This window comes from Macaca nemestrina, chromosome 7 (assembly GCF_043159975.1).
Source record: "Macaca nemestrina isolate mMacNem1 chromosome 7, mMacNem.hap1, whole genome shotgun sequence".
Lineage (NCBI taxonomy): Eukaryota > Metazoa > Chordata > Mammalia > Primates > Cercopithecidae > Macaca > Macaca nemestrina.
In genome coordinates this window covers 106113297-106129682 of record NC_092131.1, presented here as the reverse complement: position 1 = coordinate 106129682, position 16386 = coordinate 106113297, and the positions used below count along the sequence as shown (strand labels likewise).

General features: G+C 40.1%; 1 protein-coding gene and 1 non-coding gene across 16 annotated transcripts in view; one reads left to right on the top strand and one right to left on the bottom strand.

Moving 5' to 3' along the window:
- Positions 1 to 16386, top strand: part of LOC105488365 (A-kinase anchoring protein 13) — a 356595-nt gene that overhangs the window by 259673 nt on the left and 80536 nt on the right. For 9 of the 15 annotated variants that reach the window (XM_011752355.3, XM_071100748.1, XM_071100743.1 and 6 more), the window contains 4 exons: positions 1029 to 1165; positions 10729 to 11099; positions 12024 to 12077; positions 16168 to 16233. In XM_011752355.3, the coding sequence (XP_011750657.2) occupies positions 1029 to 1165; positions 10729 to 11099; positions 12024 to 12077; positions 16168 to 16233 (628 nt within the window). The remainder of the gene's footprint in view (positions 1 to 1028; positions 1166 to 10728; positions 11100 to 12023; positions 12078 to 16167; positions 16234 to 16386) is intronic. The other 6 variants (XM_071100751.1, XM_011752360.3, XM_071100747.1 and 3 more) reach the window with 2 other exon arrangements.
- LOC112427816 (U6 spliceosomal RNA) lies at positions 6521 to 6626 on the bottom strand. The gene has a single exon (XR_003019556.1). It is a non-coding gene; the product is annotated as a U6 spliceosomal RNA (small nuclear RNA).

The window sequence follows — 16386 nt, the reverse complement described above, 5'->3', positions numbered from 1 at the left end:
AATCGCTTGAACCCGGGAGGCGGAGGTTGCAAAAACTTCTTGAAGGAAGCTCATATCCACTCAGTAATGGACTTGGGTTCTTGGTTTCACCATCTACAAATCCCTTTAACCGTATAGTACCCAGTCACATGTCACTTTTGTTTACAAAGTTAATAGCCTGGGCAACATGCCAAAACCCATCTTTACAAAAAATAAACTGGGCTTGGTGGCATGTGCCTGCAGTCCCAGCTACTTGGGAGGGTAAGGTGTGAGGATTGCTTGAGCCCAGGAGGTGGAGGTTGAAGTGAGCTGAGATCATGCCACTGCACTACAGGCTGGGCAACAGAATGAAAACCTATCTCAAAATAAACAACACAAAACAAAAAAGCAAAGTTAATAAGAAAGAGTATCTTGCTTATTTCAAGCTACTAAGTTTTTAGGCTCCCTCCATGTACCAAGGTAGTATTTCTGTCACAGACCCCTCCCTCTGGCTTGCCAGGGTCCCTGTTCTAGTTATTGAACTGAAAACAGATTCTAAATGATACATTTTTCCACTTTGGCACATTATGCCCCCAATTTAAGAGCTATTTATGGTAAGAAAAGTTAAATTATATTTCTGTTATTACTCAGCAGAACCTATAAGTTTAAAACAAACTGCATCACATAGTTGCTAGTAAAAGACTTTGGATTTTGAAGACAAAAGAAAAAAAATTCCCTAACTACTACGAGGAAAACATTACCGTTCAGGTATCTAAATAGAAGTAGAATATGCTTCTAAATCATCCTTTTATCTTTCTGTACCTAATATAAACATGGTAGGCACATGATTGTCCTGTAGGAGCTATATCAACCTAGAACTGGAATAGCAGAACTACTAATTAGACTGTGTCCTTTATAGCTTCTTGATATCGAAAAAAAGAAACAAGGAGGGAAGGAAAAGAAAAGAGTGAGAGAGAGATTTAAAAGACTGGTTGCTGGGGTGAAAAGGAAGTGTTTCTTTTTGTTTTTTGTTTTATTTTCAATATTGGTGAATAAATTCTCTTTTTCAGAGTGTGAGAACTTCCTGGATGTTGGACTGGGCAGAGAGTGTACCTCAAAACAAGGTGTACTTAAAAGAGAACCCGGGAGTGATTCTGACCTCTTCCACTCACCCAGTGATGACATGGACAGCATCATCTTCCCAAAGGTATTGTGTAAACCTTCCTTTCATTTTTGTCCCATGGCTTTCGTGTTCCTATTTGGGCTTCCCAAACTCTTTTCCACTTTTTTCCCCTCTTGTGCTCATTGTCTTCCCAAGACATGTTGTTTCCCTAAATATGTAACTCCTGCTAGTAAGTTGTGATCCAGCTAGCCTTGTAGGGCCTCACTCACTCTGAGAGGTGTGTAAATGTTCTCTTGGAGAAGGAAACGCCAGATTACCAGGGTTTAGAAAAAGGCATTGGGCTGGGCATGGTGGCTCATGCCTGTAATCCCAACACTTTGGGAGGCTGAGGTGGGTGGACCCCTTGAGGTCAGGAGTTCGAGACCAGCCTGGCCAACATGGTGAAACCCCGTCTCTACTAAAAATATAAAAATTAGCTGGAGGTGCTCACTTGAACCCAGGAGGCAGAGGTTGCAGTAAGTCAAGTTTGCGCCACTGAACTCCAACCTGGGCGGCAGAACGAGACTCTGTCTCCAAAAACAAAAAAAAAAGGGAAAGAAAAAAGCATTGGCCAAAGTGATTTAATGTGAAATTGTGGCTAGTTAAATGCAGACTTTGAAGCTCATATAGGAGTCAAAAGAAATGGAAGTTCCTTTAGAATTAAGTCAGATGACAGTAAACACTTCTCAGTGGGCAGCAAGGACCACAGCTCAGACTATATGATGTCATATGTATAAACCAGCTGTAGAGTCATTTCTGGTTAATGTGTTTAGGCCTGAAGCTTCCTGTTGAGTGTGGTCATATCACTTATCCTCATCTAGCCTGCTTAATTGGAACTTTCTAGATCTCTGCGATGGAGCCCTTCCACATGAATCAGCTCACGTTTGCATATAATTTAAGACTGTCTAAGGGAGGTGGGGAATGGGAGCAGTTTGCTTTCTTTTGCTTATGTTTGTTTCTAGTTGCAGCAAGTTCTGTTTTGTTCCTCTGCGAAGAATAGAGGGCTTTCCCACAACAGAGATGGCAAATGCTACTCAATTATATGCCACAAGTGGTTTTCTTAATGGTAAGGAGGTGAAGAGGCAGAAACACTGTTGCATCTACCAAGGCGGTTCCTTCTAGTTTTATAATGAGCTCGGAGAAGTGGTGAGGGCAATTGTGTTAGTGGGTGATTAAGTTGTCCAAGATGGTCAATGATGCTGTGTAGAAGTTACAAGAATAGGCCAGGTGTGGTGGCTCATGCATGTAATCCCAGCACTTTGGGAGGCCACGGTGGATCACTTGAGGTCAGGAGTTCGAGACCAGTCTGGAAATGGTGAAAACCCGTCTCTACTAAACATATAAAAAAAATTAGCTGGGCATGGTGACGTGTGCCTGTAATCTCAGCTACTTGGGAGGCTGAGGCAGGAGGATTGCTTGAACCCAGGAGGTGGAGGCTGAAGCGAGCCGAGATTGCACCACTGCACTCCAACCTGGGCAACAGGAGTGAAACTCTGTCTCAAAAATAAAAATAAAATAAAATAAAATAAAATAAAATAAGAGAAGTTACAAGAATAGAGACCTAAAGATTTGGGAATCAGGAGCATATCAATGCCTCTGTGAATGTACCCTGTGTACCTTCCTTTCATTTTTGGCCTTCCCTAAGGCCAAAATGAGCCACCACACCTGGCCTATTCTTGTAACTTCTACACAGCATTTTTATCTTGAGTACATTGTCTTCCCAAGTTCCTTGGAAAGACTTATTTAATATGATGCAGCCTTAAAGATTTCTATCACTGTTACTCATAGTGACTTGACAAAAAATTCTATGAAGTAAAAACTCCACATTTAGAAGATCTGCCTTTCTCTTTTTACTTAGGAAAAGAGAAATCAATAGTTTTATTTTATTTTGTATTTTATTTTATTTTATTTTATTTTATCAGAGTTTAGGTAATTTCCACTGTGACTTTGAGGTTTTAATTTTAAGGAATTCTATTCCCCGCAAGGGAATACCATTCTGAAGATACGTGTCGCTAAAAACATACTGAGATAAACAGATTAGATAGTATCTCTAAGTTCCAGCTTTAAAATGGGATCATTGATAATCACTGAAACTAGGTCATGGATATACAGATATTTGTTAAACATTTATATATGTTTGAAAATTTTAATGTAAAAAGTTTTTTAAAAAAATTGAAGTGTCTTCATTAAGAAATACTTGCTTGCAACCTCCTAGGTGCATGACAGCTTGTACCTGAATATTACCATCTCTGCAGACTCAGAGTTACTTCTGGTCACTTAACTGAATGGTTTTCCTAGCTAAGGATAATTAGAATTTTCTATATTTCTCCTTCTTAGTTTCCCAGAACCATTTATGAAATTGCTCATATAAATGACCTGTGCTAGATTTCGGAGTTTTTTTTTTTTTTTTCCCAAGAATACTAGACAGACATAATTTTTTAAAGTTGAAGGAGGCCAGGCATGGTGGATCTTAGCATTTGGGGAGGCTAAGGCAGGAGGATCACTTGAGTCAAGGAGTTTGAGATCAGCCTGAGCCAACATAATGGGACTTGTCTCTACAAAAAATACAAAAATTAGCCGGACATGGTGGTGCACACCTGTGGTCCCAGCTATTCGGGAGGCTGAGGTGGGAGGATCACTTAAGTCCAGGAGGTTAAGGCTGCAGTGAGCCGTGATGGCGCCACTGCATTCCAGACTGGGCGACAGAGCAAGACCCTGTCTCAAAAATAAATAAGTAAATAACACCTACATTTTATACCAGACTGCTTAGGGAAAACCAGAAATGGCAGGTTCACTTTCACCTCTTCATGTGTGCTCGAGAATGTCTAAATGGCCTGAGAAGAGATGGGGAGGATTTTTCTCTTAGTGTTTTTGCTCTACCAAAGTAGCCTGTGACCAGGGGAGGTTTTGCAATAAACGTTTGCTCTAGCGTTAATGAAACCAAGGGCTGACTTACAAAAAGGAGAGAGATAAACTAATATTGACAGGATACTTACTGTACAGTAGGTACTGAACTAAATTTTTAAAATATTTGATCTCAGTTTGTTGCCCATCAACCCTGACGAGTAGGTGGTTTTATGCTCTTAAGGAAATAGAGGCACTGATGGGTGAAGAAATGTATCCAAAATTATTTAGTAGGTGAGCAGCCAGCTTGAGGTTTGCATCTAGGCCTGACTCTAAAATCCATTCATTTTTTGTTTTATTCTCAACCTCTCCAAACCTGCCCTAATAGCCAGTGATTAAATAAAAGTGTGGCACTGGCAGATAGGCCATCAGCTGCTTCCTTAAAAGTCGTCCTCAGGGGTAATCCACAGAGGGTGCTATGCAAAATATCAAAATGTATTGCAGTTTGTTCCCAGGTTCTAACCCTCTTCTCCTTCTCTAAAAAATAATCTGTAGGCAAGAGATTGCAACATCTTTTTCTGTGAACCATGAGTGGTACATGACGTCACTTCCTTCAGCCATTTGTGTGACTCTGGCCTCACAGAGGTCTTTAACAGCCCGTAATGTTTGCTGTGACCTTTTCACCTTAACCCTGTCTTTCCATTCAGTATACCTCCTGGTAAATGACTCTTTAGTGAGTGTTTATTCTCATGAATAATGTTTATTCTCATGAATATGTGTGAGTTCCTAAGATCTTTAATCAACAGCATAAAATTTAGATTTTGTTTCTAAAGTGAAAAGAAATCCTAGGATTCTTTTTGGCACTAGCTAAGAGAGAAAGTACGAATATAAAATATAATGATCTAGGCCACTCTACTATCCAAAAGGGTAATTAACGTCTACAGGAAATATTAATAGTTGCTGCCTCTCTTCCCAAAGAGAGGTAAATCAAAGCCCTTCCATGTATTTTTTTTCTCCAGGTTAGTTAGAAGATGTATCTACAATTGATTTTAAAAAAATCAAAATGACTTATGTAAGATACAAAACCTAAAGGGAACATCCTTCTTTCATGTGTTGTAGTTTTTCTCAGGTCCTTGATCCCCAAGCCAAAAAAATTACTTTAAAAAAACCCAAAAAACCTTTTTGAGATAAAAGTAAATGTAAGCCAGGCACACTGGTTCACACTTGTAATCCCAACACTTTGGGAGGCTGAAGTGAAAGGACTGCTTGAGTCCAGGAGATTGAGACCAGCCTGGGCAACATAGTGAGAACCTGTCTCTACTAAAAAATTTAAAAATTAGCCAGGCATGGTGGCACACGTCTGTAGTCCCAGCTACTTGGGAGGCAGAGGCGAGAGGATCACTTGGACCTTAAAGTTCAATGCTGCAATGAGCTGTGATTGTGCAACTGCACTCCAGCCTGGGCAACAGAGCGAGACGCTGTCTTAAAAATAAATAAAAGTAAATGTATTTACAGAATCCTAATTAAGAAAACTACAATTGCAGCTGGGCGTGGTGGCTTATGCCTGTAATCCCAGCACTTTGAGAGGCCGAGGCAGGCGGATCACTGGCGGTCAGGAGTTCGAGACCAGCCTGGCCAACATGGCGAAACCCCATCTCTACCAAAAATACAAATATTAGCTGGGCGTGGTGGCAGGCATCTGTAATCCCAGCTACTCGGGAGGCTAAGGCAGAAGAATTGCTTGAACCTGGGAGGTAGAGGTTGCAGTGAGCTGAGATCGTGCCACTGTACTCCAGCCTGGGCAACAGAGTGATACTCCCATCTCAAAAAAAAAAAAAGAAAGAAAACTACAATTGCCTATGTACAAGTGCTGAAATTATTACAAATTTAAAACTGTGAACCAGTGGTAATGCTTGTAATCAGGTACTTTTCTTAAAATATTGAACATAAATGGATTAAATGGTTGGCATGTGTTAGGTGTTTAAAATGTGAGCTGTTCTTTTCCAAGGTCCATGTAGAGTGCCTTGTGTATTATTATAAATAATAAATATTTGGGAATAAATGGAGATTAAAGGACTAGTATATTGGCAGTATTAAGCATGATTTCTTCAAGTATAGTAATAAGATATAAAGTATGCAGCAGTTTTTGTAGTTCTATGTATATAATGTTTATACCTCTGTATGCACTTATGTGTCCATACCTGTATAATGTAACTCTGGCTGAGAAAGCCAGTCAGGCATTTTCCCCAACATTTTATTAAGAAAATATTGAAGCATATAGAACATTTGGAGAATTGTACAGTGAACACCCATATACCCACTACTTAGATCCTACAATTAACTTTTAATTGTATTTGCTCTGTTATGTAACTATATATCTGTCCATCCTTCTGTCCACCCAGTTTGCCTAAATTCTAAGTGTTCAGATATCAATATACTTCACCTCTGAACACTTAGAATTCAATATTTGTTTATATGCTGATTGGATTTTTTGGTAAAATTTACATACAGTGAAATGTACAATCTTGAGGGTACCAGTCAGTGACTTTTAAAAAAAAATTTAATGACCGCTTCACGAATGTGTGCATCATCCTTGCACAGAGGCCATGCTAATCTTCTGTGCATCGTCCCAATTTAGTATATGTGCTATCAAAGTGAGCACCCATCGGTGACTTTTGATAGAAGCCTTCATTCACCTTTGTACCCAGCCTGCAGCAGGATACAGACTATAAGCATTGCTTTGGAGTTGCCTCATGTCTTTTGGGGCAACAGCTGTCTTAATTGTTTTCCCACCACAGATTAGTTTTCTCTGTTTCAGAACTTCGTATAAATGGAATCTAAATAATATCATTTCTCTTGAGTAAATACCTAGGATTCGAATTGTTAGATTATATGGTAGGTATAGGTTTAATTTGCTATGAAACAGATCTTTTCCCAAGTGGTTGTACCATTTTACATTTTCACCAGTGATGTTTTGTTTTCCTTTTTCAAGTAATAACCACCAATTCATAGTAAGAGCTGCATAGTGCAGTAAAAATACTGAGTATAAGAATATTATTCTGTGTGAACTTTATTCTTACCAGATGCACGAGACTGTAGAAATCATGTAGTTTCAGTGAGATCAGAGTTAAAAGCACGTATTAGGAAGAAAGGCTTTGTGTTGAGAATATATTCTAGACAGAGCTCTTTGTTTTTAAAATATGTATAAATAGGCCACCAAAGATTTTCCCACCTTATTTTAATGAGTCTCAAAAGGGTAGATGGTTGCTTTATAAACTTCAGATTGGTAAAGTGCCAGAGAGATAGCAGACCTTTTTTTTCTTTTTTTCTTTTTTCTTTTTTTTTTTTTTTTTTTTTTTGAGACGGAGTCTCGCTCCGTCACCCAGGCTGGAGTGCAGTGGCCGGATCTCAGCTCACTGCAAGTTCCGCCTCCCGGGTTCACGCCATTCTCCTGCCTCAGCCTCCCGAGTAGCTGGGACTACAGGCGCCCGCCACCTCGCCCGGCTAGTTTTTTGTATTTTTTTTTTTAGTAGAGATGGGGTTTCACCGTGTTAGCCAGAATGGTCTCGATCTCCTGACCTTGTGATCCGCCCGTCTCGGCCTCCCAAAGTGCTGGGATTACAAGCTTGAGCCACCGCGCCCGGCCAGCAGACCTTTTTTTTCAAGGCAAAATCCTTCCAAGATTAGATGCCAGTGAAGAAGCACCTATACAACTGTCTGTGAGTTATTTCCAAACTGAGAAGAGCTAACTTGTAAGAAGGCTATATGACAAATTAATAAATGGAAACTTTAACTCAAAATTTTTGTTTGCTTTGAAGCCTTTCTTGTGTGTTTTAGAGCAGGCTTTTTACACATTTTGCTTTATTGATGTTCATTCTGTTTGTCCCTTGATATTATTTTGAGAATTAGACATTTAGGCAGCTAAGGGTGAGTATATTAGCTTCCTAGGGCTGCTGTAACAAATTACTGGAAGCGGGGTGGCTGTAAACAACAGGAATGTACTTGGTCCCAGTTCTGAAGGCTGGGGATCCTAATCACTGTGTCAGTGGGGCTGCTTTCCTTCTGTAGGCTCTGAGAGAAAATGGCCTCTCTCCTAGTCTCTGGTGCTTGTTCACAGTCCTTGGTGTTCCTTGGGTTGTAGATGCTGCACTCTAATCTCTTCCTCTGTCTTCATGTGGTATTCTCTCCTGTGTGTCTTTTTGTGTCTCTTCTCCTCTTGCAAGGACACCATTCATATTGGATCTGGGGACATTTTGGATCCACCCTACTCCAGTATAACCTCATCTTAACTAATTATATCTGCAAAGACCCTCTTTCCAAATAAGGTCACATTCTGAGAAGGACATGTATCTGAGGAGGACACTGTTCAACCCAGTACAGTGAGAAAGCCGAGACATTCACGAGACCATTTACATTGTCCTTGTCCATGGAGAGTTGCTCCGTGAATAGGACCCCTTTAGGAAGCCCCCGAGTCCCTCACTCACTTTAAAAGCATACTCAGTTGTTTCATTTTAAAATAATACCTACCACAATTTAGAATTTACTTGGTGAACCATAGTTTTATTTTACAGAGTGACCCAGTGAAGGGACTTCTGTGATACTGACTTTGATGTCTTGTTCTTACAGGATTTTAAAAAGATGATTGAGATACCAGAATAGGGCAGTTTGAGTTGAAATCAGCCTGGGTTCAAATCTTGACTCTGCTGCTCATGCCTGAGTCCATTGGAAAATCTGGGCCTCAGTTTGACCTGTCTGGTGATCCCCATGCATCTTCTCTCTCATTCACATCTCATACATTACTTAAAAAACAATCTAGGAAACTGGATTCCACAGAACTAGAAAAAGAAAGCCTTCTTATTAGCTTGTGAGATCAAGCCCAAAAGGTAGAAAGGGTGCTTTTAGAAAGTGGTGTGCTTTTGAACTATTACGTCAAACCTTTAAAAAGAGTCTCCTTATAGTATAGAGCTTGTTTTCTATTCCAAAGCCGAAAGATTTTCATAATTTTTTTCTCTTTCTTGAAGAACCGTAAATTTTTTTACCCTTAATTAAAACATTGAGTAGACTAATTAGGAAAATATTGTGAAAAAGGGAAAAAGAATTACAAAATGCCCTTCCCTGTTCCCTGCCCCCATCCCATAAGAGTGCAAAATAGCTATTAAGACAGTGCCCACATCTTAAGTATGATCAAGCATCTCTTAGACACTTCTTTTGGTCTTTTGGGTACCATGAAGCTCATCTTTCCCTCACCCATCAAATTCTGTGTTCTGGTATCTCCCTCCCTTGCTCCCTTTCGGGTTCAAAAGATTTTCCTGTCTCAGTCTCCCCAGTAGCTGGGATTACAGGCGTGAGCCACCCCGCCTGGCCACTGGTATGTTTCGACAAGTAGAAAATGTCAGGCTACTAGAACAAAGTTACACAGAACCTGTTAGGCAGAGGTTAGCCAGGAAAGAGCGTCATCACTTTATCAAAGGCCTCATTGCCAGGACTGATTATTTAATGTATGATTTGGCCTCATAACACTCAGCCAGTTCTCAGTGAAATGAGAAAAATGTATAGCTTTCATCCATTTAGATATTTGTAAAAGTACTTATGCATTTGTGGCAAACTTTAGGTGGGGTCATAAGCTATTCCGCATTTTTCAGAAGGCCACTAAAAACAACCACAGACTTGCTTTTGGAATGTTAATTTCAGCACATTATTATTGTAGCCAAGCAGACTGCTTTGTTCAGTTAAAGCTTGTAAAAAAAAATTAAATCTAACACATTATGAATTTAGTTTTCATATACAAAAAAACCCAGAGACAAATGGATTCCCTTCATTGCAGTTGGTGATATTGACTGAAAGAACTAACATAAATTTGATCTTTTTCCTCTTAAAGAAAGAAAAAAAATGGGATGGTCACAGTGGCTCAAACTTTTATCCCAGCACTTTGGGAAGCCAAGGCAAGAGGATTGCTTGATCCCAGGAGTTCAAGACCATCCTGGGCAACATGGTGAAACCCTGTGTCTAAAAGAAATACACACAAAAAATTAGCTGAACATGCTGGCACTTGCTTCTAGTTCCAGCTACTCAGGAGGCTGAGGTGGGAGGATTGCTTGCGTCCAGGAGGTCAAGGCTGCAGTAAGCCATGATTTCACCATTGCACTCCAGCCTGAGTGACACAGTGAGACCCTGTCTCAAATTGGAAAAAAAAAGAAAAGAAAGAAAAAATGATGTACTTCTAGTCTAGTACCTCTAGTAAAAGGTTTAAAGAGGATAGACCTAGGCCAGGTGGGATGGCTCACACCTGTAATCCCAGAGGGAGGCTGAAGTGGGTAGATCACTTGAAGTCAGGAGTTAGAGACCAGCCTGGCCAGCATAGTGAAACCCTGTCTCTACTAAAACTACAAAAATTAGCCAGGTGTGGTGGTGCATGCCTGTAATTCCAGCTACTTGGGAGGCTGAAGCAGGATAATCTCTTGAATCCGGAAGGCAGAGGTTGTGGTGAGCTGAGATGGAGCCACCGTACTCCAGCCTGGGCAACAGAGTGAGACTCTGTCTCAAAAACAAACAGAAAGAGGATAGATCTAGACTGTTTCTTTTCTGGAGTCCGGGGAGATTTGAATCCAACTGTGATCATCCTGTTAAAAAAACAAGTCTCTGAGGCCAATCATGATCTTGCCTGCCTGGAGCCCACTGAGAAGCCATTAGCTTGATCTAGAATAACTGAGGCTATCTGATTGGCCCTGCTGGCTTCAACCATATGTGCTTTCTCTCCATTACAGCCAGAGGAAGAGCAGTTGACCTGTGATATCACCGGATCCAGTTCATCCACCGATGACACGGCTTCACTGGACCAACATTCTTCTCATGGCAGTGATGTGTCTCTCTCCCAGATTTTAAAGCCAAACAGGTCAAGAGATCGGCAAAGCCTTGATGGATTCTACAGCCATGGGATGGGAGCTGAGGGTCGAGAAAGTGAGAGTGAGCCTGCTGACCCAGGCGACGTGGAGGAGGAGGAGATGGACAGTATCACTGAAGTGCCTGCAAACTGCTCTGTCCTGAGGAGCTCCATGCGCTCTCTTTCCCCCTTCCGGAGGCACAGCTGGGGGCCTGGGAAAAATGCAGCCAGCGATGCAGAAATGAACCACCGGAGGTGAGATGGGAGGCAGTTTGTTTAGTGTCTCAGTGTGTGCTTGCTTTTGAGAAGCTTCTGATTTGTGTTATTGTTGGTAAAAGAATTTAGGAGACCCCATAGTATAGAAGAAAGAATATAGGCTTTGGAATCAGGAAAATCTGTGTTCAGACCCCAGCTCCATAATTTACCATGTAAATGACCTTGGGCAAGTCACCTGACCCCTCTAAGCTTTAATTTTCTCATCTGTAAAATACCTTCCTTATTATTTTTAATAATACAGTGAAATGTGATTGTCATATAGTGAGTGTTTAGTAAATGGGAACGTTTATTCTTACCACATTAATGAAACTTATGAATGATAAAATATTGGAGGCAGTAGTTTCATGTCAGCTTTGAATTAAGAAACAAACATGAAGTCTTACAGTCAGTCTAGTACTGAACTGAGACTAGAACTCTACTTATTTTCATCCTGCATAATGTCATGGGATCTCCTGTTTGAATTTATTGCTGAGGCTTATCTAGGACCATTGTCCTAATACCTCTGAAGATAATGGAATGAGAGTGAGATTTTAATCAGTTTGACTAATTCTTCTAGTGTTACCTGCATGTAGTATAACCTGAATTTTAAAGTGTTAAGAAAAACCCCTTTAAAGCTTGGAGTAGTAATTTTTTTCTGATTCTTTAATAATTTAATAAACTTCATAACTTTTGCCATCTGATTAACTCCTTGGAGCAAGGGGAGGAGCAAAGTAGCCCTCCACAGAAATTGTCAGTCCCTTTTTGTCCTGATGTTTTTCTTATTCCACATTCCTTCATTCTCTTCCCTGTGCCATTTCTCTTTGAGCAGTGTCTCTCTCCCCAGTGTGGTGTCTGTATGTTTCATGCATTTGTATCCCATTTTGTTTCATCTGCAACACTGACCTCTTCACCATTCATTTTCAGTTCAATGCGAGCTCTTGGGGATGTTGTCAGGAGACCTCCCATTCATAGGAGAAGGTACAGAGTTCGTTAACTTGATGGACTAACCATGTCACCTCTGAGCGTATACTAACAAGCATCTCATTCTGCTTAATCCATGATCGGACCATCTACTTTTAAGTAATGTCCCATCTAATTCAGGCAAATAAAATATAGGTACTTATTAATTGCCAATGTCCATTTTATATGAAATGGTTTCTTTAATTGAAGTTTTATCCTATTTTATCTTTTTTAAAAATTATTTTTAATTTTTTCAATCTTGTGCTCATTGGTGTTCAGATGACTGTGATAATAGGGTCTCACCCAGCTTTCTCTAGAAGAGTTCAAAGAATTGTCTATGTCGTACCTATTTAATGGACCCTGGGGAGTACTATTTTTTTCTTCTCCACAAAAGAAAAACCAGGAATGTGTGTGTGCTTGTATATAGGCCCTGAAATATTGTCAACACATTCTTTAATAATGTAATGAAAGACTTTATTACTAGGCCACCTGGCATTTTCCATTCCATTGTGGATGTAGTCATTTCTTAAAGCAAATCAGAGGTATAAGTTCAACTCTTGGCCTTTGAATTCCTTAATTAGTATTTGTCAGGTAATATTTTGAAGCTAAAAATAAATGATTTTTAAGCTGAGAAGTAATTTCTAGTCAGATTGCTAATTTGCTTCAAATTTTGCATTGGATTTTCTTTAGAAGTCATTAGTGACCTTTTCTTCCATTGTTTAGAAAAACGTTTAGAAGTCCAAAAATTAGGGTTATATTACTGCCAGTGTCTCGTATTAGGAGACATTTGTAAAGAAGTATTTTTAACTATTAGCTGAACCTGTTTTTTGGGAAGTAGGCGAATAGTGATCTTTCCGACTTTGTCTTTTCCAAGTGGATGCTTTGTTTAATTCCAGATTTTAGGCAAGAAATTGAGCTTAAATTCAAATGTTCTCATGAATTTCAGATAATCATGATTCCTATGAAATTGTTCTTCCAGAAAATAAGTTGTTAAACAAGTTTTAACCCCATCTCTACTAAATGCGTTTCCGTAGAAGGTTCTTTGGAGGTACATTTGTCTGGGTCTTTATTAAAGCTTTTCAATATGCGCTTATTAAAAACAGGCACTTGATGACAAAGTGGGAGACGACAGATTGCTGGATGCAGTCCGAGTTAGTGTATAGATGTGCCTGTCGTCAACAACTCCAGCCAGTTTCATCCCTAGTGAAACTTACTTTTGTAGGAAGAATGTAATGTATAATTTAAAATTTTGTAAAATTGAAACATTACAACAAGTATTATAAGGCAGGGGAAGGGACATTTGTTTTTTTTTAATCTAGAACTTTCCAAATCTCAAAGCCAAAGAACTGCTAAATATTACCCCTACTAATTGAGGAAATGACGATGCTTTCAAAAATACCCTTAATTATGAAAGGAGTTTTCTGTTACCAGAAAGGGCAGACATTGTAGACCATCTGCAGCTTCCTTCCTGGTTCTTTAGAAAAGCTGTTACATCTTGGCTGAGCACAGTGGCTCATGCCTGTAATCCCAGCACTTTGGGAGGCTGAGCCAGATGGATTGCTTGAGCCCAGGAGTTTGAGACCAGCCTGGGAAACATGGTGAAACCTCATCTCTACTAAAAGCACAAAAATTAGCCAGGTGTGGTGACACGCACCTGCAATCCCAGCTATTCAGGAGGCTGAGGCAGGAGAATTGCTTGAACCCGGGAGGCAGAGGTTACAGTGAGCTGAGATCATGCCACTGCACTCCAGCCTGGGTGACAGAATGAGTCTGAGTCTCAAAAAAAAAAAAAAAAAAAAAAAAAAAAAGCTATTATGTTTGTCTTCCTGCCTCCCTATCGTTTTTCATTCTCTTCATGTTAAATCTCTTCACGGTATTCCACATCATTGTCATATCCTGAAAGTAAAGAAACATTTAAATCTGTAGAAGGAGATTATTTTTAAAAATGATGGTTTGGCAGTGTATGTTCAGTTACTGATTTGCCACATTCCTGTTTCTAAAAAAAGAAGTTGGATATTTAGGTAAAAATATGCCTGTTTATTAACTGGCGATTTAAAATTTAATAATGTCGAAGAACGGACTTCTGAGTCTTATGTGTGTTTGTAAAATATATATCTTCTCCTCACACAAGTAAATTGTGTCAGTGTCATCCCACTTACCAGAACAGTGAAGTGTCTCCACTGTATTTTTACTTTCTGCTTCTGCACTTGTAAGCTTTATACCACTAATTTAATCTGATTTAAAATGCTTTATACTGGCCGGGCGCAGTGGCTCAAGCCTGTAATCCCAGCACTTTGGGAGGCCGAGACGGGCAGATCACAAGGTCAGGAGATCGAGACCATCCTGGCTAACATGGCGAAACCCCGTCTCTACTAAAAACACAAAAAATTAGCCGGGCGAGGTGGCGGCACCTGTGGTCCCAGCTACTCGGGAGGCTGAGGCAGGAGAATGGCGGGAACCCGGGAGGCGGAGCTTGCAGTGAGCTGAGATCTGGCCACTGCACTCCAGCCTGGGCGACAGAGCGAGACTCTGTCTCAAAAAAAAAAAAAAAAATGCTTTATACTATTTAGTTTTAAATGATATGGTAAAGATTTTTTTAAAGAGCCATAGGAGTAGCTCTTACATCCTCCCACCATTTTCCTTGTCTCCTTTCTCCAGCCAAAAACCCCACTTGACAACAAAACAAAGTTATTAGATATATCCAATATATCTAATTTTTTTGGTGCCAGGCCTTCCCATCTGCAAGATTCTGGAGGGAGCCGAGTGGTTTTATTGTTGTCCACAAGCTCTGCTGTTATCTCTTCTCAGAAAACAAAAGCACATCACCTAGAACTTTATGGCCCAGGTAGCAGGGTATTTTTTAAACGATAGTTTTTGTTAATAAAAATCCTGACGTTTCTATGCAGTTTCCTTTATAGAGCACACAATATTTTGAATTGATTATTGTTTTAGCTAGTGGTGTTTACTTAGCATTTCCAACCCCACATTTTCTGTCCCTGCTACTTGAGAATAGACACCCCTACTGGGATATTCAAGGAAGTAGATGATCAGATGGATTTTTTTTTTTTAATCTGAAAAACGGATACAAACTTAAAATTTAAAAGATACATTTCTAACTTAGTGCCATAGAATTCCTTTTTAAAAAATTTTTATTATCGGCCAGGTGCAGTGGCTCAAGCCTGTAATCCCAGCACTTTGGGAGACTGAGGTGGGTGGATCACTTGAGATCAGGAGTTCAGGACCAGCCTCACCAACATGGTGAAACCCCATCTCTACTAAAAAAAAAAAAACAACAAAATTAGCTGGGTGTGGTGGCGCATGCCTGTAATCCCAGCTACTCAGGAGGCTGAGGCAGGAGAATCACTTCAACCCGGGAGACAGAGGTTGCGGTGAGCCAGGATCGCACCATTACACTCCAGCCTGGGCAACAAGAGTGAAACTCCATCTTGGGGGGGAGTTTTCATTATCATTAAAATATAAGCAAATATTTAATCAGTGTTATATGCTTTATCTTTAACATAGTAGCCTAGTGAGTAGGGTTTGAAGATGGATGCCAGTGTTGGCTAAGTATCTTATGCAAAATCTATTAATTGTCTGGTTTGGTTGGATCTATAATGGAAACACATAAAAAAAAAAAAAAACTGATGACTTCATGAGTCCACCAAAGCACAGTTTGTCACTGTCTCTTTTAAAAAGTCTAGGGTTAGCGATACTGTGGTAAGGGTGATGTGGGAGTATGGGATGTACTGAGAGATTATTCCCAATGATGGAGTTTGAAACACCTCTCATGTCTGAAGAGTGAGCCATAGGTAGTTGCCACGGGTTCACTAGAAGGAATGTTTGGGTTTCAGGTTGAACTGGTGATACTGTAAAGAACCCACAGTCTTTTCCACAGTGCTATATAGACAAGAATAAAACATTTTTAAGTTTCTATGGTTTTTATTCTAGCCTTTTTAAAAATTGTCAGTGTTACATTCCTAAATTTTTTGTTGAACAAATAAATTCGTCTGTCTCTTAACTATGCCCTTCGTTTTTAAACCTAGTAACTCCATCCCTGTTTCCTCTTTTCTCCCTGCATTTCTGTTTCTGTCTTTGATGTCATCCCCAGTATGAGCTGGTGCCCCTCTGGTGTGCAGTACTCTGCTGGCCTAAGTGCTGATCTTAATTACAGAAGGTATGATATTGTTATGTGTCCAGCCACCAAATGGGGAACCATAAAATATGCCATCAGGGCTTTTGGCTTGGAGCTGGCTTCTGTGTGGCTGGGATGCATATGGCCAGCCTGCTTTGTCTGTGAGCACAGCGTTTCATTGCCTCTGCTATGGGT